Source organism: Anser brachyrhynchus (assembly GCF_964034855.1).
Source record: "Anser brachyrhynchus genome assembly, chromosome: 12".
In the NCBI taxonomy this organism is placed as follows: domain Eukaryota; kingdom Metazoa; phylum Chordata; class Aves; order Anseriformes; family Anatidae; genus Anser; species Anser brachyrhynchus.
In genome coordinates, this window is record NC_137707.1 from 12,066,372 (window position 1) to 12,092,900 (window position 26,529).

General features: G+C 51.4%; 2 protein-coding genes across 6 annotated transcripts in view; one reads left to right on the plus strand and one right to left on the minus strand.

Moving 5' to 3' along the window:
* The first annotated feature begins 8,486 nt into the window (after nucleotides 1–8,486).
* On the plus strand, nucleotides 8,487–20,633 carry LOC308176363 (uncharacterized protein). Its single transcript, XM_080551987.1, has 4 exons — nucleotides 8,487–10,866; nucleotides 11,245–11,297; nucleotides 11,497–11,608; nucleotides 11,850–20,633. Exons 1-4 carry the CDS (start codon nucleotides 10,523–10,525, stop codon nucleotides 11,938–11,940), a joined length of 600 nt encoding a protein of 199 aa, XP_080408113.1. The 5' UTR covers nucleotides 8,487–10,522; the 3' UTR covers nucleotides 11,941–20,633.
* A 941-nt stretch (nucleotides 20,634–21,574) lies between these two features.
* Nucleotides 21,575–26,529, minus strand: part of RANBP10 (RAN binding protein 10) — a 77,483-nt gene continuing 72,528 nt past the window's right edge. For 2 of the 5 annotated variants that reach the window (XM_080552570.1, XM_080552566.1), the window contains exons 11-14: nucleotides 25,830–25,987; nucleotides 24,798–24,943; nucleotides 24,194–24,305; nucleotides 21,575–22,263 (exon numbers count right to left, since the gene is read on the minus strand). In XM_080552570.1, the coding sequence (XP_080408696.1) occupies nucleotides 22,133–22,263; nucleotides 24,194–24,305; nucleotides 24,798–24,943; nucleotides 25,830–25,987 (547 nt within the window). In that variant the 3' untranslated portion in view covers nucleotides 21,575–22,132. The remainder of the gene's footprint in view (nucleotides 22,264–24,193; nucleotides 24,306–24,797; nucleotides 24,944–25,829; nucleotides 25,988–26,529) is intronic. The other 3 variants (XM_080552567.1, XM_080552569.1, XM_080552568.1) reach the window with 3 other exon arrangements.

A 26,529-nucleotide genomic window follows, 5' to 3' on the forward strand; every position in this document is an offset into this window, starting at 1 on the left:
GAAGAAGTCTCGTGCCTCCTGATGCAGAGCAGACACCCCAGTTCAGGCTACCCAGCTTTCTGATGGGAATATTTCTACACAGCATCCTGCGGAGGTCCCTGATGCTGATGGATGGCACGGCCTCCCCAGAGCCCTGTGCTGCACTGACCAGCCAGGCACCAGATCCTGGGATGCTGCAGCCCTGCCAGCTTCCGCCCATGGAGCAAATAAATACACCTCAAATAAAGGTTTAGTTCACACACTATCAAGGAATGGCATCCTTCTCTCTCCCAGTCCCAGCAGAGTGCTGCTGCTGGCTGGTCAGGTCACGGAGCCACTCATGCTGGGGGCCAAGGGGCTGGGGTGGGACGAGGGCTCGTCCACTGCCTCCTGAAGCCTTGTGAGTCTCACTGGGGCTGGGCCAGGAGGGGGTGTACTGGGTTTATATGGCAAGGTTGGGGGGGTGGGGGGGGAGGGGGGAGTTGGAGACATGGCCTTTCTGAGAGAACAGCCCAGCAGCTGCCCCGTGTTCGAGAACAGCCAGCTCCAAAGGGAACTGCCGCTGGCCAGAGCTGAGCCCTCCAGTGCTGATGGTTGTGCCTCGGGAGAGCACACAGTAAAAAGGGAGAAAAACCGCTGCACAAAGCAGCTGGGAGAGAGGGGTGAGAAATGAGATTCCCTCTCATCACGGCTCTGCAGCCACCAAGGTCGGTGCAGAAGGGGGGCAGGAGGTTCTCCAGGCACGGAGCAGAGGTTCATCTGCAGCCTGTGGAGCAGGCGGTCCCCCTGCAGCACGTGGTGTAGGCGTCTGCCTGGGCAGGTTGTGGGCCCTCTGTCTGGGTTCCAGCCTCAGCAGTTGTGGCAGGGGGACACCATTTTGGTTTCAGCCGAACTGCAGAATCACGGAGTGGTTTGGGTTGGGAGGGACCTTAAAGATCATCTAATTCCAATGCCCTTGCCACGGGCAAGGACACCTCCCGCTAGACCAGACTGCTCCAAGCCCCATCCAACCAGGCCTTGAACATTTCCAGGAATGGGGCATCCACATCTTCTCTGGGCAGCCTGTTCCAGTGCCTCAGCACCCTCACGGTAAAGAATTTCTTCCAAATATCTAATCGAAATCCACCCTTTTTTAGATTAGAGTCATTACCACTTGTCCTATCACCACACTCCCTGACAGAGTCCCTCCCCAGCTTTCCTGTAGGCCCCCTTTAGACAATGGAAGGCTGCTATGAAGTCTCCCCAGAGCCCTCTTTTCTCCAGGCCAAACCCCTGCTCACTCAGCCTGTCTTCAGAGGGGTGAAGGCTGCTGCTCGTTGCCACGGGAATGGAGGAAAGCTGCGCGCCAATGGCTGCCTAGGTACCAGAGGCTCCTCTGCTCCTCTGCACACCACAATCCCCTGCTGCACTGCAGGACCCTGCAGGAAGGACCCTGCTGCTTCGGGGATTGCAGGAGAGCTGGGGGGCAGGAAGGTTTGGCAGCCACTTTGGAAACAGAGGCTACCAGAGGGGTCTTTGGCTGCAGACACGTACAGCAAGTACTGCTTCAGAAGCCCCCGGATCCTGTAGTCTGCACCCCTGCTGTCGTAGTGGAACCCCGGCAGGCAGCTAAGACCCACACAGCTTGCTCAAACCCCTGGCGGGATGGCGGTAAGAGTGCAAAACCTTGTGGGGTGAGATGAAGATGGTTTAACAGGTAAATTAAAAGCTGCATGTGCAAACCAAGCAAATTAAGGAATTCATTTACAACTTCGCAACGGCATGCAGATGGCAAACCAGGCAAGCAGAACTTCATCGTGTGCAATGCGCACATGGGAAGACTTTGGCCAGGCTCCAAACATTGCCCCACTTCCTTCTCTTTTTCCTGACAAGGTTTCATATGTAAGGGGGAAAAAATATAAAGCAAAAACAAAACACAGAATCATAATACCAAGTGATACAAAACCAACCACTCAGCATCAGCTGGCTGATTGGCAGTCCCCAGGCAATAGCCACCCAGGAAAAGTTCTCCATGTTTTTATTATACAAACTGCTGACCCATTGTTGACCTATGTGCACAGCTGTGTATTTTGCAACGCAGCTTTGAAGCTTCATTGCCCCTAAGGAGGAGATTGGGGGGTGGCAGTACCCTAACCCCACAGACCGACCAGGCTTCAACCCCTTGGCAGGGCAAGAAGACAATGTTGAGAAGCTGACAGCCTCGGTGCTGGAACTCCCATCTCCTTGGGAACAGGAATTTGGCAGCAGCACCTTTGGCAGTGGCTTCCATGAAAGAAAAGATTTGGTGCTGACAGACAATTGTGACACACTGCAAGTCTCAGAATCTGAGGGCTCATGGACATAAAAAGGCAGGTGGACATTTCTGGGGTGGACCAGAAGGTCTTCAGTTTGAGGATGTCTTTCAAACTACTACCTGGAGACTTCATGAGCCCTCGGGCCATTGAAACATGCTGTTTCCTTGGTCTTAGAACCCTGACAGCTATAAATACCAGCCAGCAGGGCCTGGGCTACCAAAACCTCCAGCCCCATCCTCAGCTGCCAACTGGCCACCAGCTCCTGTGGTATGACCTTGATTGTGGCTGCTGCAGCCCAGGGAGAGGCAGCTGAGGCTCCTTGCCAGGCAGGCCAGAGCCTCCTGCTGTCTGTACTCCTCTTCCTCTTGGGACTCCAGTGACTCTTGCCAGCACAGGGCCATACAAGTAGGGTGCATAAAAGCCATACGCAAAGGGTCCCCATCTTGAGCTGGCCACCAGGCCTGGGGGGACTGTGGCCCTGGCTCTTCAGCCTGGGGGCCTGGCTGCTGCCCAGGGCTGGGCCACAACCAAACAAGGAGCAGCTGGGCCCCCATTTTCAGCTGCCATCTGGACACAAGGCCTGGGGGAAAAGGTCTTTCCTCCAGATGCCAGTGTCCCTCTTGGCCCAGGGCCCCTGTGCTGCCCAAGTCTGGCCCTCATCCAGACCGGGGGGAGCCAGACCCCTTCTTTAGCTGCCAGCTGGCCACCAGGCTCATGCCCAGGGCCGGTCCTGGTAGATTCTTACTCAGGGCACAAAATGGCCCCCATCTCTTGCAGGCGCTGGGGCACGCACATGTAGCTGGAGGAGCAACCTGCTCTGCGCGGACAGCAGGACCCTGGTCCAGATCCTGTGTTATGACAGGTGTTGCAGCCAGGCCACCATTAGGATTTCCAGGTGGCTGAAAAGTCCAGGAGGGTGGCTAGAAAACTACCCTCTCTGGAGAAATCCTTCAGTATTGGCAACCACGACCAAAAAGACAAAGGCAGAACTATAGCAATAAGACACCGGTCAAATAACTGCCATAAACTCACCAGAATCTCTCAGCCGTGGCCAGGAAAAGCAGCACTATCCAAGTCAGGAGTAGATATTGCCAGGTAAAGAGGTGCTTCAGTTTGAGGAAGTGTTTTAAACTACTGCCTTGAGGCTCCAGGAACCTTCGGGCCGGTGAAACGCCTGGCTTCCTCGGTCTTACCGCCCTCTCCTGACAGCTACGAATCGCTCTCCACAGCCAGCAGGGCCTGGCCTACCCAAGCCTCCTGCTCTGGGCCTCCCTGCAGAATCCCCAGCCACTGGCCCTGCTGGGTGCCCTTCTCTGGTCCAGCGTCTGCGCCCTCCGCCTGGGCTCTGTGGTGCGCTCAGTGGTGTCACAGAGCTGGCAGCGACCTCACAGTCTCACTCCTGCCCTTATCTCCTGGTGACAGCAGCCACAGAGGCCTCTGTCGCATGGAGAAGCATCTCCAGCGGATGAAACAGACACTTGTCTCTGGCCCCAGCATGCTGGATACCTTGAGACTGGCACTGCACAGCTACCTCTGCCTCGGCTCCGGCCTCGTCCTGCTCCTGGTGGCCCGGGCCACCCTGCTCCTGGTGGCCTGGGCCACCCTGCACTGCTGCCGCAGAACATCAGGCAGAGGCCACCAGGCAGGAGGGAGGCTCCAGGCCAGCCCTTCTCAGGAAGCCTGGCAGGGCAGGGAGGCTGGCGGTTTGCGGGGATCCCAGTGCACCAAGGGATGGGACACGAGGCCTCTCGGTGTGCTCAGCTGGGGCCAGGCTCACTGGGGTGCTGCTTCTGCCAGCAGCTCAGTGCCAGGAGCCGAGGCAGGGGAAGGCGCATGAAGGTCCATGACACAGACAGAGCTCTATTTGGCCCTGAAACTGATTCCTGCAGGTTCTGGGGTCCCCTAGGGCCCCTCTTCTGCCCAGGACTGGGCTGCATCCTAGCCAGAGGCAGCCGGGCCCCATCTTCAAGAGGCCAGCTGGCCACCTGGCCCAGGCGCAGGGCCCGTCCCAGCAGACTGTTGCTCACAGCACTCCATGTCCCCCATCTCTTGCAGATGCTGAGGCGAGTGCGCATGGCTGCAGGAGCAGCTTGCTCTGGATAGGCAGCAGCCCCCTAGGCCCTGTTCCTGCATGAGGATGTGCGGGAGGCCCTGAAAATGCACATCCGTGAGAAGAAGCTACACCACCAATGGGGCTTGCCTGCAGGGTCCCTGGCAGACCTCCAGGCACTGCCGTCAGTCCCCTAAGAGCAGCGCGCAGCGCTCCACATGCAGCACCGCCCTCGAGACCCAGGGTTGGGCACCAGGAAAACGGGTATCCGATGGAAAAAAAACCCTGCTCCCTGTGCTGCGAAGGACAGAAGCTGCAAGGTAATGCAAAGGCCTCCCCAATACTGACTCTTTCCTGTTAAATCCATTAAATCTTTTCCTATTAAAACTCCACCTCTTCTGGGCAGCTGCACTGATATGAGCAGAGACATCTGGGACGGCTCTGAGGCTCACCACGGCGTGTTACTAATTACACGCCTACTGTACAACTACTTGAACTGTACTTTTGCCATATTAGGCTGTCATACCCTACCACATCCTGCCCCACAGCATGATATTCCCTGCTGCGTTGCTGCAGCACATCAGACGGCACCGTCCTTTGCAGCAGCCGCTGTCTCTGCCTGCCATCCAGCATCTCCAGAGTTTTACACAGCAGCTTCAGGGCCCCGTTCCACATTGCTGAGGCTCCGAGCAGCAGCAGCCAAGCCCATTCGAAGCTGCCCTGATCAAAATAGCCGGCTTTCATGGCCTGGGCCATGCCGGGTGCCCCACAACAGGAGAGGGGACGGTGCGGTCCGTCACAGCCAGCACGCTCTCCTGCCTCTGCTCCTGGTGTGCGCGAGGCCTCCCACCGCACAGCTGTGATCGTATAGTGGTCAGTACTCTGCGTTGTGGCCGCAGCAACCTCGGTTCGAATCCGAGTCACAGCAATGGTTTTGCAGAGATTCGGGTGCGCACAAAGGCGCCTTTGAAAATGCAAGGGAGACATCTGCAGGGAAGCTCCAGCAGGTGTGTCAGCAAAGATGCTGTGGCCCAAGGGGGAGGTAGCGGCCCTGCGGTACTCCCTGCTCCTCAGGGTTTGTGGAGGTTTTACTTAGCTGAGTAGCTGAGCTCCATCCCAATCGCTCTCTCTCTCCCCCTCCTCAAAGGAAAGGGTGGAAAAAATACAATGAAAATGGCTCAAGGGTTGAGATAAGGACAGGGAAATCACTCAACAATTATCATCACAGTCAAAACAGACTTAGCACAGGAAAATTAATGTAATTTATTACCTATTACTAACACACTAGAGCAGCAAGAAAATAAAAAAAAAAAATAAAAAAAAAAAAAACACCTTTCTGTTATCCATCCACCATCTTCTACCTCCTCCCCCAAAGCGGCACAGGGGAACAGAGAAAAAAGGGCTGCAGTCAGTCCGTAACGCTTCGTCTCCGTCACACCTTCACGGTCACTGTCTGACCCTGCTCCACATGGGGTCCCTCTCACAGGATGCCGTCCTTCCCAAACCGATCCCACGTGGGTTTCCCACAGGCAGCAGCTCTTCAAGAACTGCTCCAAACATGGGTCCATACCACAGGGTCCATCCATCAGGAGCAAAGTACTCTAACGTGGGTCCCCCATGGGCAGCAGCTCCTGGGGTCTCTCGTGGGACCTCTCTTGCGGGGCTGCAGGGACAGCTTCCCCACACGCTGCCACAGCACTCCAACTGCTCCCTCTTCCCAGCACAGCTGGAGAATTCAGAGGCCTCTCCTGGAAATCACTCAGCCTTCCCCACTTTCCTTTCCCTCCTCCTGCCTCCCCATTGTGCCAGAAGGGCACCAGAAGAGGCTGTGGCCACCTGACAGAGCAAGAGGAGCAGGGGGCAGCACCTTTCTGCCCTCCAGCTCAACTCTGGAGAGGCAAGAGGGCTTCCTGCTGCCTGCCAGCCAAAGGGAGAGAGGGGGCCGGATGGATCTGCCCTGGCGACCACGACCACGGGCAGCTGGTGCAGGGAGCATGGCTGGCTGGAGGGAACTGCTGAGAAGCCCCCCCCCCCAGCATGTCCCCACAATGGCGCCTGCAGGGACTGTGGAGAGGGCCCACACCGGAGCAGGATCTCCTGACAGGAGCTGCTGCCTGCGGTGAGGATCCGCCTCTGCCCTCTGAGGAGAGGCCGGGGCTGCAACAATTATTTTTTTTTCTGTTTCTTAAATCTGCTCTCACAGAGGTGTCTCCCTTCCCTCCACTTTTTGAAGGGAAGCCCTTCAAAACCCACCTGGACCTGGTCCTGTGTGACATGATTTAGGTGTTCCTACTCCGGTAGGGGGATTGGACTAGATGATCTTTCATGGTCCCTTCCAATCCCTAACAGTCTGTGATTCCAGTGTGCGACAACCCTCTCAGTGAAGGACCTCTTCCTGATATCCAACCTGAACCTCCCCTGTCGCAGCTTGACACCATTTCCTTGGGTCCCATCACTGGTCACTAGAGAGAATAGATCAGTGCCTGCCCCTCCACTCCCCCTCGTGAGGAAGCTGTAGGCCGTGATAAGGTCTCCCCTCAGCCTCCTCTTGTCCAGGCTGAACAGGCCCAGTGACCTCAGCCACTCCTCACACGTCTCCCCCTCTAGGCCCTTCACCATCCCTACAGCCCTCCTCTGGACACTCTCCAACAGTTTCACGTCCTTTTTGTACTGTGGAGCCCAGAACTGCACACAGGACTCAAGGTGAGGCCGCACCAGCGCAGAGCAGAGCGGGACAATCCCTTCCCTCGACTGACTAGCAATGCCGTGCTTGGTGCACCCCAGGGTACGGTTGGCCCTCCTGGCTGCCAGGGCACGCTGCTGGCTCACGTTCAGCTTGCTGTCAACCACAACCCCCAGATCCCTCTCTGCGGGGCTGCTCCCCAGCGTCTCGTCGCCCAGTCTGTACGTATAGCCAGGGTTGCCCCGTCCCAGGTGCAGGACCCGGCACTTGCTCTTGTTAAACTTCATATGGTTGGTGATTGCCCAGCTCTCCAGTTTGTCCAGATCTCTCTGCAAGGCCTTTCCACCCTCAACGGAGTCAACAGCTCTTCCTAGTTTAGTATTGTCAGCAAACTTGCTCAAAACACCTTCTAGTCCTACAGCCGAATCATTTATGAAAACATTGAAAAGAATTGTCCCTAAAAAGGAGCCCTAGGGACCTCACTGGTGACTCGCCACCAGCCTGATATAACCCCATTTACCATAACCCTTTGAGGCCTACCCGTCAGCCAATTGTTCACCCATCGTATTTTTATCTAGCAGTATGCTGGACATTTTGTCCAGTAGGATCCTATGAGAAACCGTACCAAAAGCTTTACTGAAATCCAGAAAGATTATATCAACTGTCTTCCCTTGGTCAATTAGATGGGTAATCTTATAAAATGAAATTAAATTTGTTAAGTAGGACATACCCCTCATGAACCCACGTTGGCTGTGACCTATGACTGCATTGTCCCCCAGGTGCGTTTCAATAACTCCCAGGATAATCTTCTCCCTAATTTTACCAGACATTGACATGAGACTGACAGGCCTGTTGTTACCAGGATCTTCTTTCTTCCCTTCTTGAAAATTGGTACAACATTTGCCAGCTTCCAGTCAACAGGGACCTCTCCAGATTCCCAAGACCATTGAAAGATAATTGAGAGTGTTCCAGTGACGATGTCAACCAGCGCTCTGAGCACCCTGGGATGAACCCCATCCAGAACCATGGACTTCTATGGATCCAGGTGGAGCAGCAAATCCCGCACACGTTCGGGGTTGGCTGGGAGTTTATTCCCACCATCACAGTTCTCCAGCCCAGGGCACCTGGGGTCACGAAGCCCATCATCAGTGTTGAAAGACCATGGTGGAGCAGTTTTTTTCCTACGGAACATCGAAAAGATTACGTTGGAGCAGATATTTACGCTGGGCATGCTGCCTGCACTGAGCAGCATAAGCTGTGAGGGACTGTCGAAACCTCCCCATCACTGTTTCTTCCAATTCCTATTAAATTCTTCTTCCTATTGAATCCTAACAACCCTGGCGGAATTACAGGAGGTTCAGTACATCTGTTTGGAAGGAGCTGGAGAAAATTAAACCCAAGCTCAGAGGCCCACGCCTGGGTCAGAGACATAAAGGAAAGCCCATTCCTGCAATGAACCTCATGGGGGGGGGGCGGGGGGGTCTTCTGGCCTTCAAATAATTCACATGCACTCATTTGCTTTAAAGCAACTACTTGGGGTATCTACTAACAATTTTGATTGGACTGGGGACAGAATTAATTAGCTAGGGAAACGGAGAAGTGAACATGTCCCTCAAAAAAACCTTGACAGGGAGATCAGATCTTGGCACATAAGGTTTTCTGAGTGAGGAGATGGCTGAAAAAAAAATCCATTAGCTCAGTTTTCTCTCCTGGAGAGGCCTTAATTACAGCCTTTTGTTTTTAAATCCTGTCTAGGAGGTGGTGTGACCCTGGTGGCTTGTTCAGCTCGAGAGTCTGCACGTTATAGATGTGGTGGGAGCTAGAAAGGGGAAGGTGGAAGAGCCTGAGGGGCAGGGGAGGTGGAGAGGCAGTAGAAAGGAGCTCAGAGGCTGTGTATTGGGTGTTTTCATCCTGCAGAACCCTTTTACAGAGGCAAAGTTGCATTAGAATCTGTGGAAAGATTAAAAAGGGGTTAGAAATAACTCAGACCTGTAAGGCAGTCTGGGAGATTATATCCTTCTTGGTTCTCTGCACTCCCAGCACAGGGACAGCTAATGCAGCAGGGACTGTTGGACACAGCACCATCACCCTGGGGTAGACAGCACTGCCCAGGGCTGTTCCCACCTCTGCCCCATCGCTAAGGGACTCCTTGATCTGGCAGATGGGGCTTGCAACCTTGCTCTGCTGCCATCTGCCCCCAACACTGCCGTTCCCAGATCTCTGCACAGCCACCAGGCTGCCAGACCCAGTGGGCTGCTGACTCTATCTTAGAAAATGAAGTCATCAGCACATTTGTTTTCTTCTCCTTTCTCCTTCCAGAGAAGCTGTACAAATATACGATCTTCAAGGAACTTTCTTTACACTTTTCTTCTCTGAGAAGTCCTGGCCTCCCACGCTCCCACTCACCACCATACCACATGGGTGCCCAGCAGGTCCTCACCCCCCAGCTCTCACAGACCACAGCTGTATCTTGCCCCCCCGTGCACAGCTCTCTGCACAGAATCCAAACTTCTGTGGTGCTGCCCTCAGGGTCCTCTCTGGGGTCTGGGCCTGCTCTTTGGGGTTGTGGCAGGGTTTATCCCATCTCCCTGCCCGCCTCACAGAAATGACCTCTCTGTGCACTGATGACCATAAGTCCTCCGTCCCTCTGACCTTCTCATCTCAATCAAATCACCGGTGTAGGGGCCAGAGGCAACACTTTCTTTCCATCTGGGATCAGACCTAGACTCTCCTCAGGCCCCCTGGTGCCATTGCCCCATTTCTTCCCTTTCTCTGCAAGTCTCCCAAACCCACTAAAAGCATCTTCACCCACCCCCACACAGACACCCCCAGCTTCTGGGCCCCTTCTAACTCTGTCCTGTGTGTCTGTTCCTGCCTGACAAACTCTCATCCCATGCCATGCTGAATGCAGTGCCCTCTGTAACAGCATAGCAGAAAGCACATGGCCAGGATGGTTGGGGAGGCAGGTTTGGAGGAGATTCATTAATCGATGTTTTGTTTAAGAGTTACACTCTGAATCCAGGCAAATCAGTAAGTGATCTATCTGTTCCTGCTGATTGTTTGTTCCTCTTGATTGTTTTTTGTTCTTCTAGATTGTTGTTTGTCTCTCCTATTAGAAAATCATTTGAACGTGAAATCATTAGACCCCATGGCTTGCTTTTCTCAGCAAGTTCACATAAAATTGTTCTTATCTACTTTCCTGGGTAAAGTGTAGTTCCCCCAAAGGCTCTTGACACCTCCCTTCAGTCTTGCAACTCTTCCACAGAAAGTGGAAGTGGCTGTTTTGGTCCACTGCTTCTTCTACGTGTCACTGGACGTGCCCCTGTAATAAACCACATCTTAAGGAAATCCCCTCAATCCTGAGAATTGGCTTCTTAGAATATCCAAAATATTTGGAACAGCAGTTCAAGTCTGTGGCATGCACAGGATAAATTGCAGCGCAGGAAGACCCCAGGCCACAGACGCCGTGCAGGACAGCACAAAGCGGCACGGAGGAAGAGCCCTCGCACAGCCACCATGCTCAGCACAAGGCCAGTCCTGCTGCTCGTGCTGCTCCTCACCTTCTCCCAGCACTGCACCACAGGTGAGGCACCTCGCGGGCTGCCAGCACCCTGCTCTCGCCAGCCACCGCTGGTGTCAGGGCTGGGGACCTGGCTGGGTTGTGTGGCTGGGTTGTGTTGCCCTGGGGAGGTCAGGGAAGAAAGCCCAGCGGGGACGGCGCTGTCGGCAGGAGGAGCAACCCCAAGGGCTCCTGGCTGGGACAGGGCTGCACGTCCCAGGGGTGCAGGGAAGGATGGGGACAGAACCCGGAGCTGGGTGGCCTCAGTAAAGCTGGCCCCAGGGCTGGCATGTGCTGGCTGGTAAAGTGCTGCCTCGGCAGCGTGGGGTGAGCCGCATTCTTGCTGGATGGCTAGGTCCCTCTGCGGAGGAGACCTCTCAGGCTGACTTAGGGAAATGCTGCAGTAACTGGGAGAAGATAATCATCTTCTTGGAAGCTCTTTCCCAGGGCTCAGCTAGATAATCAAGTGGGTTGAGGGGTCCTGCACTGGGGAGCACGTGCGGCTGTTTGCAGACTCCCAAAATACCTTGCAAGTTGTACCCCCACCTTGGAGACACACAAAACCTCACACCCCAGACCTAGCAGCCCAATGCCATTGTGCAATTTGGCAGCTGCTGCACACATTACGATGTGGACTGTAGGGTGCTGGATCCAGTGCCATTCCCCCCACCTTTGCCAGCATTTCGGAGTTCTGTGCATACCGCCATGAAGGGAAGCAAATCCCTGCCACAGGTGCGCTGAGCTTTCTCTGGCCTGAAAGCTTCGACCCCCATGTGGGCTTCCATTTCCCCAGTGCAGCGCAAGGGAGCAGGAAACTGCTAAGAAACTCCACAACCTCTGTCTTACATACTGTATGGTGTAGTTGTCTGACAAAGGAATTTGCCCAGTGCTGCTAACAGTTTTCACAAAATCCTCTCCTTTCCATTCACAGCACTCCCCACACCTACTGAATGCTGCTTCCATTATGCACAGAAAAATGTTCGGCTTGCAAATATACGGAGTTTCTATGAGACGCCCAAAAACTGCGCCCTACCTGCAGTAGTGTAAGTATCCAGCACTCTCACTGCTTGGATTTGTCTCCTACCTTGTCACAGAATTGTGCCTGGGAACTAGAACAGCTCTCCCCCATCCTGTCCTGCCCCAGAGACAGCTGAAAGATGGGTCCAGCTGGGATCACATTCCTGGGAGTACATCGAGGTTGGGGGAATGGAGGGGAAGTTGTACATAGAAAGGGAATCGCTTACAGTTTGTTTTATCACCATCTTTTCTCACTTCTTGCTGCAGGATTGTGACTGCTTCAGGTTTCAAGGTCTGTACTGACCCTCAGAAGCCCTGGGTGAAGAAAGCGATAAATAAGCTTCGAAGAAAAAAATGAAATCCACATTTTGCCATCCACAGTCAGACTCGCACCTCCAGCCCTCCTATCTCCAAATGGAGCAGAGAGCGCTCGTTGTAGTTCTCCAGAAGGTTGCACGGCAGCGGGCACAGGCACTGCACATGGAGCCAGCCTGCGCCCCGAGGGAGGCCGGGCTTTGCAGCGGCATGGACCAGCTGGACACTGCATACCTTACGCTGTTACTGCCCTGCCAGGACACGCCCAGTGGAGGAAATAGTTATAATAAAGACTCGTTTCCACAAGCTGCTGTTTGAGTTTTTCAGTTTTTCAGCCCAAGGAGCAAATCCTACAAGCTCAGAGCACAGTGTGACCAAAACACCTGCTTGGTACAGGCACACGTTTCCGTGGGGTAGGAACTCTGCCTCTTCACATTGTGCATCGTTGGGAATGTGACAGTGGGGCCAGGCCTTGACTCGTGTTAGGCTATGTCTTCATGGCATGCTCTCAGCCCCACACGCATTGCAGGTGCTCCAGTGTTGGATGGTCAGGAGCAGGGGGTTGAGGGAGAATATACTGATCTGCCAAATGCAGCTCCCTCACTGCCTTGTCAGCCTCTAAATACACCGGTGTTTAGTGCAAAACAGATGAGGAAGACTAAAAATAATGTCCACAGTACCAGTATGACGAGGACATGACCCAACTTTCAGCTTCTTTTTGTAGACGCTGGGCATACTCTGCAGGTAACACGAGCATGAGAATAGGTGCCTTGGCTGCAGACCCTGCCCAGGGCTGGGGAGGGGTGGGAGCAGCACAGGTGTCACTAAAAATCAAATTTCTGTAGGTTCACAACAAGACTGGATTATTATGGGTGGGCAACACGATGCTCAAGAGAAAAAGCAGTTCTTGTCAGGGCAGGCATCTAATCACAATAACTTTGACCTGCAAAAAGAGCTGTGTAGCTCTTGCCGAGATGTGAAAATGTTGATGAAGGGCAGCAGATATCTAAGGAAGATTACAGGGCTGACACATCGCACCCGCTATGAGAAAGACAGCAATGAATTTGTGGGCTCTCTAGACCCCTTTCAGTAACTGTGCTGGCCTTTGCTCACCTGGCCATGTACTGACTTATGTTCCTTATATCCTAATGTCCTGGCACTCCTCCCTCTGCATGGTTATCACATGAGGAAACAGATATTCAACCCCCCACACACACTATAAAACGGCTCATGCACATGGTCCAAAAGGGAAATATTTAAATACATCATTCGTTGCAAGGTGTGGAACATCAAGTGGGTGCACACTTCTTGGATGACTCTGCGACCATTGCGGGGGGGGACAACACCCCCTACTTCTGAATCATGACAAAAAATGCCCTCCCTGGCTGGGAGAGCCTTCAGGTGCTTGCGTTAGAGAATGCAGCACATGATGAACCACCTGAAGGTTGGGGTTTCACATCAGATGTACACATGTGCACAAGTGAGTCACTCTGACAGAGTCACAGCGGAGCCACCTCGAGCGCGGCTTCCCCTCAGCTCCCCACGGGGAAGCAGCGGGCGGCTCCTCGCTGCAGAAACCCTGCGGCACCATAACCCGCAGCCCTGCCTGCAGCTGCCAGCTCACCGGCAGAGTCATGGGACGGCGTGGGTCGGAAGGGACCTTAAAGATCTTACAGTTCCAACCCCCCTTGCCATGGGCAGGGATGCCACCCACTAGAAAGATGACATCTTTACAGTCTGTCAGCCCACTGAGGAAAACTCCACACCCAAATTGCCAGACCTCCTAAATTCTCTGTGGTAGGTCTTGCCAGCAAGCCAACCTTCCAGACGCCACAGGAGACCCCTGTGGTATTCCCAGCTCTTCCAGGCCCCGGGGCTCCCAGCTTGGGGACTACTTGTGTGAGGCATTCCTGCAGGTTCCTGCAGCCTAGGTGGGGGTACGGCTGTTTGAAAGTTAAAATTATTGCTCTAAATGCAATCAAAAGAGGAGAGCGCTATTCTGAGGTGCTGGAGGACAGCGAGGCTGCAGCGTGAAGCCGGATGGCGATGCCTGTAAGGAGACTGTGATGGGGCAGTGGTCCCTCATCGGGAAGAAGATGGCAACAGAACCCAGGCCCTGCCTGAAGATGGTCTGTAACAAAAGGGCACAAATACTTTTCACGGTCTCCCCCAGGGATTTGATCACAAGCATGTGCTGGGAAAACAAACAAAAAAACTGCCACTATTCTGGCAGGGTCTAGCAAGTGTGGCAGAAGTTATGCTGTAAAAGGTTTTGGAGAATGACCATCATGTGCTTTCTGCTATACTGAGAAAATGGTGGCACGCTGCTTATGTCAGCAGCTGCTGTACCTGAACTGCCCTGCACATATCCTGGTATCAAACCTGGGTAGGACTTACCTGAAAGTCCTAGTGGCGACTGCTTATTGCCCTCTAATGCACGTGAGGGGCAGCCGTGCCTGAGCTAAGAGCCTTCTATGACCGCAAGGGACCTGCGTAATGACAAGCACACCTTTCTGCTGCCGTCTGCTCACCTCTGGACAGGGAAATCCGATCCTGGAGCCAACAAGTCCCAGAAGTTCCTGCAAACACGGAGTTCTTCATGCACCAGGGGGCTCTGCTGTCCTTCCCGGGGCAGCTGGCTGAAGCTCAGCATCACCCTGACCACTTGACTTGTGAATGGCCACACTGGAAGGAACCCCACCAGCCCAGCACCAGCCCAGCACACCTTCAGCCCATAAGAGCTAAGAAATCACAGAAAGGAAGCACGGCGCCACTGCCTTATGCGCAGAGCTCATCCACCTGGTGCCAGGGCTGGCATCCCCCACGCCGCGGGGTGTCCCTGCGCTAACCACCCCACGGTGCTGCCCAGGGGCTGCCCGCAGGCAGGACACCCCCCTCAGGCAGGGCCGGACCCCAGCCCACGTCTTGGCGCTCACAGGCTGCTGCCTGTGCACCTGAGCTGGCGCGGCCGCTTGTCTTCACCAGCACAACTCCAGGTGTCCAAAGCAAGCAGAGACTCACAAAGCACACGGCTCCACGCTAGCTCTTGCACATGGATGTGTATTTTAATAAAAATAATTCTGTCAATATACAGCAGAACGTTGATTTCTTTACCATATTTCCAGTATATTTTCATAGGCTTTTCTCAGTTAAAATCCCCCCTCCCCCTTTGAAGTTTTCATGCGAAGCATCAGATAACTTAATTCACAAATACTAAGCTTAGACTGAACCAATGTGCACAATTTGTGTAATGTCCATTTAGCTGATGGTGTACCAAAGAGGAGAAAACCCTCTCAAAAGGCGATGAAAAGTCTGGAGCGGCAGAGGGAGATCTGCTCTGTCGCAGCCCAATTGTGGCTTTTTGTCCAGGGCTGATGGGAAGCCTGCAAAGACCTCATTCCCCACGCTCCAGCTGAGCATTTCATACCTGAGTTTTGAGCAACCAGCAGAAGAGAGTTAACTGTGTCATGGGCAGGTCCTTGGGCTTGCACCGCTGAATGGATTGGATTGTGTGCAGGAGCTTCAGGTGCCGGCAGCCTCCTCCTGCCCCCCTGGCTGGAGAGCCACAAAGAGTGTGCACAGGTGGGACCGAGAGAGAAAATCCCAATCGAACGCCTGTGCAGAGTACTTAGTCTGAAGAAGTCACCACACTTCTATGTTTAAAATTTTCTTAAAAATCCTGATTATCCCCAGAGCCGCTGTTGCTTCTCCTTCTCAATGCCTGAACCTCTGAGAAGCCCAGCAGCCCAGCATGCAGAAGCCCCTGTGCTTCTTTGTGGAAAAAGGAAGCAGGTAAAGCCCTCCTGAGCAGAGGGGTTTGGATATCAGAGCACATTCCTGGACACAAGTGGAGTGACCAGAGAAAAGGTGTCTGCCTAGTCAGGGTAAGTTCAACAAGGAGCGTGACCTCCAGGAATGTTTCTGCAGGACTGTGAGTGTAAACCCCACACAGGACCCTTCTTCTTGTGAGTAGGAAACAGTTATGCCTCCCTCCTGGAAATAAAACGGTTGTCAGGAAGCTAAGGGGCTCTTCAAGCCTGGATGAGCTCTTGGTTTGTTGGGCATTGCTACAGCTCAAGGCTGCAGGCTCTGAGTACCGTGTGTGGGATGCAGGGAGAGTGACAGACACGCAATATTTGCTCACCCATCAGCTCTTTTTGCAGGGAAGGATAGTGGAGAGCAGTCGGTGCTTCCTCTGGAGGAGGCCTCCAGGCTCTCAGCTGCTCCCTTTTCCCCGAATCTGCTGTAACTCCCCACTTCCCCCCCCACACCCTCCACCAACACTTCCTCCAGCTCTGACCTACGCAGCTGACGGGGCATTGCTCACAGCTCGTTTTGGCTCTCAGAGCTGCAGGACTGCAGAGTGCCACTCATTCTTCTGGAGCAGCAGAAGGGTCTCAGCAGCACATAGCACGTGTCCACTCCCTGCCCTCACACCCTTCTGCAGAAGCATCTAGGGATAGAGATGTGCAGCTGGAGTCCCAACACCAGCTTTCTCTAGACCTACTCCCCTCAGGATCCACCACTGCTCTTAACTTGGGCACGGTTTTAAGCAAATTGCTCCTCCTGCAAATGGGACACCAGGGCAGACCACGACCACCTTTTCAGGAACACGTTCCTTCTCCCATGCAGGGAACCAACAATGCTGGGCAGTCTCTCCCAGGTGAGACTGTCCCAGTCCTGCGTATACACAACTACACTGGATAACAAAGGTGCTACAGGTCAACTCTACCTCTCAGGAGGGAACTGCTGGTCTGAAACTGGCCTTGGCTGGACCCCAGAAGCCTCTCAGGACAGCTGTGACCAGCTCCATGAGGTTTCACGGTGTGCAGGATTGAAGTGTGAGGGACCTCTCCGCCTGCTGCCCCACGGAGACTGCGCACTGCTGCTTCATGGGAAGAACCTCCCAATCGTGTCTTGTGCACTGCATAGCTTCACGGCATTTACACGTGGTTATACAGCCTGGTCATCACAGCTAGCCTTCTCAATCAACCCCATGATGGCGGAGGGAACTCTGAAACTTGTATTTAAGCAATGTGTTACATGGGTATTAAGACAGGTGACAAAGCACAGCAGCATCACAGCAATCCAACAAGGTTTGCTCTGCCGGACAAGGAGATAATTCATTGTGCCTGATGCCTAAGGAGGAAAATGATCAGTTCAATCCCCAGAGTTAGTCAACCCAACTCTCGTTGTTCCAGTTGTTCAAGGGAGTCTTCAAGAACAAAGCTATTTCAAGAATGATAAAGATGTCTTAATAAGACTGTGACAAATCAGGACACAGCTTGACGTCAGGCAGAGCTGTCACTGTTAAAACAAAAATAAACAAACAAAAAATCCCAGACGGAATAACCAGGCAGATGGGAAAAACCTAAGTGCACACAACCACAAGATGAAATACTCCCAGGCCCATTTTCCATGCCAGACACGGCATCACCTGGTGTCCAAATCAGATCAGCAGCAGCAGCACAGTGAGCACAACCAGGAGGTTGGAAATAGCACCACATATCCCAAAGCAATGAGCAGGAGTTCTGGCACACACAGAGGGGCTGGAGGGGAGGGAGAGCAGTCATGGGACAGCTGCCCCCCTCTAGCTGGATGCTGCTTACCCAGTGCTTCGTTCTGAAGTCCCTCTCCGTTCTGCTGGCCACGTGCAATGGCTCAGTTTCTAACCAGACTCCAGAAGAACAGCAGAAGTGCTACAGCCAGTCCAACTCCAGGCTGAAGGGAGCACCAAACACTGCAGATACCACTTTGATGTTAACACAGGTGGGAGAATGCTGTGATTGTGACAGGCAAAGGGGCAAGAAGGGAGATCTGGTAGCAGCAACAAGTTTTCCCACAACAAGCTGGCTCTAAGAGCACATCTCAGGATACGCAGGGAACAGACCGCTGCCCTCCCTGCCCATAGGAGAGCTCACTGAACCCCGTAAGCGTTGAGTTCCCAGGACATTGTTCTCAAAGGGCCACTTCACAGGCAAGACTTTGGTCTCGAAAACAAAGCTTGTGATGTGCAGGGCTGCAGTTCAGCACCCATGGAAAGCAGATTTTCACTTGGTCATTGTGAAGTTATTCTTCTGAAAGGCCCTCGTCTGCCAGCCCACGGGCTGCAGCTCTGTGGTGGTGACACTGCACTGACCAGTTGAGACATGAGGTTCTCTGAGTGTGCAGAGATGGCAGAGCCGGAAAAGTTGTTCCAGCTGCAGCATTTCATGTGCCCTGGGAAGGAAGCCACAGCTAGAAAGCCTCTTCTGTGGCTGCATGGATAGAAATGTCTCCTGAACTGTGAGTAGTCTGTGGCTGTAGTCTGGAAACCCCTCTTCTAGGATCTGAAGTCAGCTCAGTAGAGCAAGCTACCTGACAACCTCACGTGATGAAGGTCCTGCATCTGATGCCATCAGCATCATAATACAGGGGCATAGCTGAGACCTTGTCAGTCTCACCAAGAAATGGGAAACCAGCAGTTTCTCCTAGCAGCTACACAATCATTTGCATGGCCTTACTGAAGGCCTCCTGGGAGAAGTGACACTGTGAGGGAAAATAAATATAAAAATAAAATAAAGCTGGGGTGCTCTTAAGGCCTCTCTCACTTATTCATCTGTTTCTGAGCAAAACATGGAGACACTTGAAATAAATCCCAAACTCCTTTTATAAAATTAACTTTTAAACTGCGTGAAGCCTCTGGTTATACTGTATCCGTGCTCAAAATTAAAGACCTTAATTCACTTTAGTTCTGTTCCCTTTTTAAAATGACTGCAACAATTCAAATCAATCTCACTGATATCATAGCAACATTCCAAAATACAAATCCTCAAGGAATAGCCAGGAAAACTCAAGGACCAGGAGGCTTTTAAAAATAACCTGGGAAAACCAAATCAGAAATCTCACCTAGGAAACAATGGTAGGTTTGAGCCTACACCTACATGTTCCCCAATGCTGCATACGCATTCATCTTGCCCACAATGATTCATAATCACAGTAGTCAGAACCTAAGCACAACAAGCAGAATCCACTAGTGAAGCCGCAAGAAAACCTGAAATAAAAAAAAAAAACAAATAACAGAACACGTCATAGCAGAAAAACCTCTGAACTTCCCAAAAAACGGAAGCAGGACTCCGGATGCAAGAGCTCACGAGAAGCTGGCAGCAGCAACGTGTGTTGATTACAGTTGTGAGGCCAGTTAGAAACTGGATCAAGTAGAAAGGGGAAAAACAACTCAACCTAGCACTATTGCTTTGAGTACAAGAAGTGAAAAACATCACTGCTCTCCAGACTCCGGGGATCAACTGCCACTGTATGATGCACAGCATCAGTGGCAGAAAAAGTGACTCAGCCCTGCTACATGCAATTAATATAATTAAGAATGTGGCCTCTCAGCACTAACCTTGACACAACAGCAGGATGGTTTCTACCACTGGAACAGTCTCCATGAAAAGCCAGGAAGACCACCTCATCACATTTCTCTTGGCACCAGAATAACCAGGTATTTAAGGAGCATCTCTTGGTTCTTTGTAGTGAAAGGGGAAAGAAAATGAAAAAATGCTCTAGGATAGTCAGCACAGCTTTGCTGAGAGACCAAGGGAGATGTTAATGTGATACATAACAAAGAGACTTTGCTTAAAGGAACCACAAATTACAACAAAAAGAAGGAACGGAAAACTTGGATAAAGATGGCCTCATTAACACAAATTAAAGGAAGTCTGACTACAGCCAGACTGCAACAAGTTTAATGATAACCAACAGCACACGAAGTAGCCAAATGCGAAAGGCAAAGCCAGTTAGTGTAGTATGTGCAACCTCAGTACCCACAATCAGCCTGCCAGTGTGCCCTAAGCCTGGGTCTGAGAAATGGAGAGCCCGCAGAAGAATCTCTCACCGGGACAAATTCACACACTGCCTCAGTTTCAGCAGCAGCACTGGGGCACAACGGGCTGGGTTAGGCACCGCTCGCAGCGAGCATCCGACACTCCAGGAAGGAAGCCTGTCCACTGAGTTAAAGTGTCTGAGCAATTGTAGCAATGTAAGGATGGTAGGTTGGGATAATATCCACCATGAGCCAACTAGGAAAGGTGAAAATAAATTGGTAAGTTTTCAGGCACATGAGCTCTTCTCCTGAATTTAAACAGAAGCCCCAGATTTCCATGTTAAATTCTTTTGCTTACTACAGTCGTCTACTTCTACTTATTTAGAAGTACAGCTGCAGTTCTCAGAGTTCCCTCAAACTTTTTTTCAAATGAGTTGATCTAATAAAAATATATCCTGCACCTACAAATGTCACGTTACCTGCTTTCTTAGACCATCATGGCACTAGCACTGCCTCTACACATTGTATACCTTCACCAAAAGGTAGTGGTAAGCATTTCTAGCCACCTCCAACACCACCTACACATATACAGCCACAGCCATTTGCCGTCAGCACTGCCACAAACAATCTTACTCTGTATGCTTGTCCCCCTGCTCTGCCTTGATTTCAAACTTTGTGTTCCAGCTGTAAATCAAGTCTGCAAATGCAGCAGTGTTAAAGCTCCAGGCTACCACATTGAGTTCACACAATCTTTCTTTCTTAAATGCTCTCTTGCTGCTTCAAGCCCTGGCACAGGCTAACTTCCATTTTAAGGGCAAACCTCAAGACAATCTACTCGTTTTGAGCCTTCCAGAAAAAAAAAAAAAATCAAGAATAGCAGTAAAATACATGTTGGGTACAAGCTCCCCTGGGCCCTTGTCACAGCTACAGAACTTAAATTCATTTGGTGCAGCAGCACAATTCCTCCTGTGCAGCCAGTGTGAAACAGAAGCCTCCTAATGGTATATACTATAGGAGGATGCAAAGCATGCATCCTGCTACACAGCCTCACCAGTTCAAACTACACGCTCAGAAACACTCACAGGCTGATGGTTTGAATTCCAAAAGCTTAGGACTTGAGTCCCTGGACCACAGCAGTCATTACCATGTCCATCCTACCCAGAGGTTACTCACCCACAGATCCTTGCTGGTCACTTTTGGATGTGAAACTAAAATCATTTTCTTAACAATCCTCAAAGAAAATTGCTGCTCCCTTCTTAATGTCTCAGACCCTACAAACCTAGCACTGGCGCTAACCCACAACCTGATCCGGGCATTCGAAGCCTGCAGGATGAGCACAGTTCAAATCAGTGTTCTCAAGACTCTCCTAAAATTTAGTGATTCTTGTTTAGATCAGTGTTACATGGGGGATCAGTAAATACTATTTTATTGAGTCTTAGTGACAGAGCCCTCCTATATGGAGAAAAATGGGGATCTGTGATATAACACACAAGCCAACAGCCCAACTGAGCAGCAACCACAACTTTTTCCTACCATGATCTACTTCCACCAGTACACTGGTAGATGATTCCGTATTAGTCAGTCCTGTCCCCCTAGCCACTGTGAGAGATAGATTTACCCACTTCTTGGGGACGAGAGATGCTTCTACACTGCAGCAACTAACACAGGCAATGTCAAGTCTTCTACTCTTCTCACTCACAAAGACAAGCACTTGAGAGCCCTGTGCTCTTACAGAGGCATGTACCAGTAAAGACCAAGCTCCTCCAATTCCCATCATTAACACTTGACAGGACATACCTCACCAGGTCTCATGTGGGGATGTACGATGTGTACGGCTGGGCCCAAGTCTCTGGGCAATAAATACATCAGTGACTTTATGGAGGTGGAAGAGACCTTTTTAATAAACAGGATTCAAATAAAATTAAAAAAGAAAAATCCCTCTGAACTGCCACTGTGAGAAGAGTTCAGGTAACTAGCACAGAAGATGATGCTGCATGTGCACAGATGGAGGGAGGAGGGAAGAAAAGAACAAGCTGTCACCAACTTCGTGAGCTTCCTCAGTAAATCAGCAGAAACCAGCTCAGCAAAACTCTCCACATAAAATACTGGTGGATCCATAAGAAACAATCAAATCAAAATATAGAGAAATCCCTACATTGGAAGGCGCTACATCAGAATAACCAGCAAAATACTGAGCGCCGCCGGAGTCGCAGCAGTGGCAGGGAGACAAGTAAGATCTGCCAGTCACTCCTGGGGTCAGGAATGGCCACGTAGTGAGGGACTAACTCAATCCTTTCACAGGCAGTGTGTGTGTGCTAGAGGGGGTGTTGGTGGCAGGGACGTCAGGCTATAGACGAGGTGGTGCTGTAGTGGCAGCAACGGAGGGTGAAGGGCAGCACTCAACGATGTCAACTCCATCTTGCTCTGGTGGCTAGTGCAAATAGTCGTCTACTCTGGCAAAGGAACAGGAGCCCAAGCCCACGCGAGCCATGAGCCGCAAACACTCCGAGGCCTGGCCCAGGGCAAGCATCAGTGGGGGCTGCTTTGGCAGGTTCTGAGATTCTGTGGGGGCAAAAAGAGAAATCTGTTTAGAAGAGGCATCCTAGCTGCACGCTGGCTCACCTGCACTCAGGTCCCCCTATGTCCCAGCTGAACAGCAAGCCAAGCAAACCTGGCAGAAGACGGCCACTCTGGAAAGAAGTCAGTGCTGAGTAATGCTGGCTCTGCACCACTGCCCCTGTGCGTACCCCACAGGCCTGCCCACGCGTGACATGTCCCACCTTGGGGACACAGCTCAAAAGGGCCTTTTAGAAAGTGCTGCTTTTCAGAAAGTGCTGCTTTCTAAAAGGTGACCACAGCAAGAAAAAGGCAGTGTAGCTCCTGCTGCCTCAGCGTCTGCTAAAAACCCTCAAAGCATGAGAGATCAGAGCACAGAAAAATAAGGAAAGGCAGGAGAAGTTAGCCCTAAGGGAGAGGCAACTGCTCCCTCTCCCACTTGTGCAAGTCTATACAATAATCTAAAGCCTACACACACTCAGTCACTGGTCACCACCTCTTTTCAACATCATGTTTGCTAGGTCTGCATCAGGGAACTCAGAGCTGCTCTAGTCAAGGTACGTGTCTCGTGAGCTGTGTGACAAAGCACTTCCAGACACCATCTTTCATTTCTCACTGGTGACATCCCTCAGCAACTTAGGTAGGCTTCTCAAGCACTGGTCAAACAGTGGCTGGAACTCAGCCATTCTGCTGGACACCTGGCCACGCTGACTGTCAGGGAAAGGGACTCTCTTCTGAATTGTAGAATTTCTGTTCCTTTACTCAGACAAAACAGGAGTTTGCTCATCAAACTGTTCCTTCCCCCAGAAGATAATTTCTAAATCTCCTTCTGGCCCACTAAATGTCAGGTGCACAGACCCAATAGGAAAGATTCCTGGGCACAGTGATCTGGACTCTGCACAGGAGTCGGTCTCCTCTCTGTCTCAGAGAGGCTGTCCAGTGGACTGCATTTGGTCAGCTGTGGATGGGCTGATCTGACCAAGACAGAAGAGCATCCTCTGAAGTTATCTGAGCAATGGCACAGCACGCACAGGATTCAGTGACAGGATCAAGGGACCTGCCTAGAGTGAAACAATCCCTTTCTTGCAGACCGGTGGCAGGTTATAACCTTATTATCCCTATACTCATCACTCCACCAGGGGAGCAAAGCTCATCAGAAAAAGGGGAGCTGTCTTGATAGCTGTAGAAAACCAACCTATAACCAGGCTAGACCCTGCATAGAGCAGGTCTTCACCAGTAGCACAGCCCTGATTCCAACACTGGACGCCAGGCTCTCTGGGCTCCAACAAGTACACCACATGATGGGAACAGGCGAAGGCATATGCTTGTAGGGAAGAAAAACCCTGGCTGCATTTAACTGTGAGTATTCAACATGGCCTCAAAGCTAAGAGGAATTTATGGCCCTCTGTGCTTTAGAGCCCACACTATGGGAACCTGCTTTGCTTACAAGCTGCTGCAACAGAGTAACTGCATTCCCTACCAGAAAGCAGGTTGATGCCAGATCAAAATTCTGGCAAACGCAATATTCTCTGAACAGAAGGTTCTCCCAAACAACATGGAAAACAGCCTTGCTAATGTCAGCAAACTGATTCAGGTGGGTTCGGAACAAGAAGGAAGAGAGGCAGGGAAACACGTCAAAGAGATATTGGCTTCCTCAGAGAGCTGGTGAGGAAAATCCTTAGAGAATCCTCGGAAGCAGCATTGAGGAAGATCCAAGGGAGCCAAACAAAGATCAGATCAGAGGCATCCATTTTATGCAGGCTTCACTCTTACCTCCCTTCCTGTAACCCTTCCCTTTCAGCAATAGAAAGAGAGGCAAAGGCTAAAGATAAGTACTTCCAAACTTTTCCTAACACTCACGGGCTGCCTGCCACAGGACAGTGCCTGAGAACAGGTATGTCCAGTGGGTAGCGCTCACATAGGAACCAGGCCTTACCCAATATAGCACTATTAAGAGCAGCACAAACAGGTTCCCTCTGGATTGGGTCCAGCTGTTGACCAACAGGGCAGTTCCAAGGGTCTGAGTAAGCTAACAAGCTAAATGCGTCCTGTGTGAGAGAACAGAAAGGCACAGTAAGTTCATGCATGGCTGCAAATACACAGGAATACCACCCAGTCTGTCAGCCAGGGCACCTCCTGCCATTGCCTATGTGACAGGTGCCTACCTCCTGAAAATAAATGGCCCTTTTCTTCTTGGCAACAAGGGACCACACTGGGCCACCAAGATAGCGGACTAAAGAGGGTGCTGTCTCCACCTGGCAGGGGAGCCAGCACAGGAAGGCAGCTAGAGTGCCACCTAGAGAGAAGAAGAGCACGCAGTTGCCCCTAGAAGGCAGGCAGGAGCTTTCTTTCTTTTCTCCTGTGCTGAGAACTGGGTCTACATGCTCTATGTTTGCTGAGTTTCATCCTCTGATCCCCATGCAGGCCCCTCTTCCTCAACAGGTGCAGATGTGGTGGCCACCCAGAGCTCTGCAAGAAAACCCACAACTCCAGTCCTGGCCCAGAAAGCTGCAGTGAGGCAGCATAAAGCCCAGGCTTACCTGAAGCATCTTTTTGTGCACTGTGTTCTTCCCATATTCTCTGCAAAGCTGCTCACTCAGCATCTGCAGCTCCCGCCCAAACTGGATCATTCGCTCCGTAGCAGCATGGTTCCCTCCGCAGAGCTGCCTCTGGGAGCAGCTGTCTTCTAGAGGAAAGGCAGGGGAGAAGGAACAATTGTCACTCATTCCACACCATTGCTCGCTGTGTGTCATGCAACCCTTTCTTAGCCACGAACTCCTTCCCCTGCCGGAGCAGGTAGGTGCTCCCTGCTCAAAGTTTATCCAAGTGGCAGCTTGTTCTGAGCCCTGCACTACAACCAGCAGGTGGTCATGTTTTTCTTGAACTCCATTTGTTTAATGGTTGAGGACTATCTACAAATCTAGGCTTCTAATAAAATCATGGGAACTTGGAACTCCAGCTGTGTTACCCTTTCATGTGTGCAATGTAGTGCATCTACCACAAAAAAACCTGGTCTAACATACCCTAGACTCAGAAAACTTTCAGTCAGCAATACCAACACCACCAACTTCCCAATACTAGGTGGCCACAAGACCCACTATAACTGGAGGAATTCCCACTTTCAGAGGTAGTGTAGCTCATTTATCCTCTCCTTCCTGGCTGAAGCACCCACAAAAAAAGATAGTTATAGCTGACCATACTGTGCTGAGGACATTTTGCAGCTGGGAATCAGACAGCCTTCCACAGCTTGGTTCATTTCCTCAGCTGGTAGAAGTGCCAGGACTTTTCTGAGCCGGAATTCATGACCAGTGCTGAACAAACCTTTGAATCCTATTGCTTTCCCTGGTCCACAACATCATCAGCACTGCTGTGTGATTGTGAAAAGTCAAACCTAGTTTCAGTTCCAAGACAGATTCATTTTCCTTGTGAAATAGGTATCTCGAGAACTTCATTCACTGGGGCTGGGAAAGAAACCCGAAAGTACATGTTTTTCCCCCACAATCCAATCACAACTTTAACTCTTGATACCGGCTCTTTCTATTTCCCATTACCCCTCCTGCCTGAGGCCCTACCCATGCTGGATTCATCCGTCTGCAGGATCTCTTCATGTTTGTAGGTGCCGTTCATTATCCTGGTGGATGAATTTTCCAGGACTCCATTGGGGTAGTGCTCAGCCTCCATTTCCATCTCGCTGTCACTGAGGTGAAAGGAGGAAAGAAAGGCCAGATGTCTAAATTAGGGAAGAAATGAAGAGCTCAGATGACAAATGATGCCCAGCAATGGCCAGTAAACCAGGACAGGTGTCAGTTAAATTACAGGAAGCAAGATGGTTTAATTCAGAGTAGCAAAAATTGTTTCTAGCTTCTGAAGACAACTTACGAAACAGGCTTCTGTTCAGAATGCGCTTGTCATAATTACAGGTGCAGAGCGCTTATCACTTTCACTGCAAGAAGCAGTCACCTCTGGACACTGAACAGCAGCCAGACAACAGAGAACACACTAAACAGGAGGAAAATCTGAGCTGTGGTAAGCCATCATCCCTTCCGACAAGTACAATACAGAAAACACAAGGGCTTTAGGTTTAAATGTTCAAGACAGCAGTCTGAATAAGACTGTTGATTAACTCAGAAAAATGAAATGATGAGAAAATCATGCTGGGCTTTTTTTTGCTGAAAACTGTGCTCGGCACAGCACTCAAGGCAAATGCCAGCTGCAATTAGCAAGGGATTCTGTTAATCATAGTGATATTCTTCTGCTCCAGAAGGGCCACAG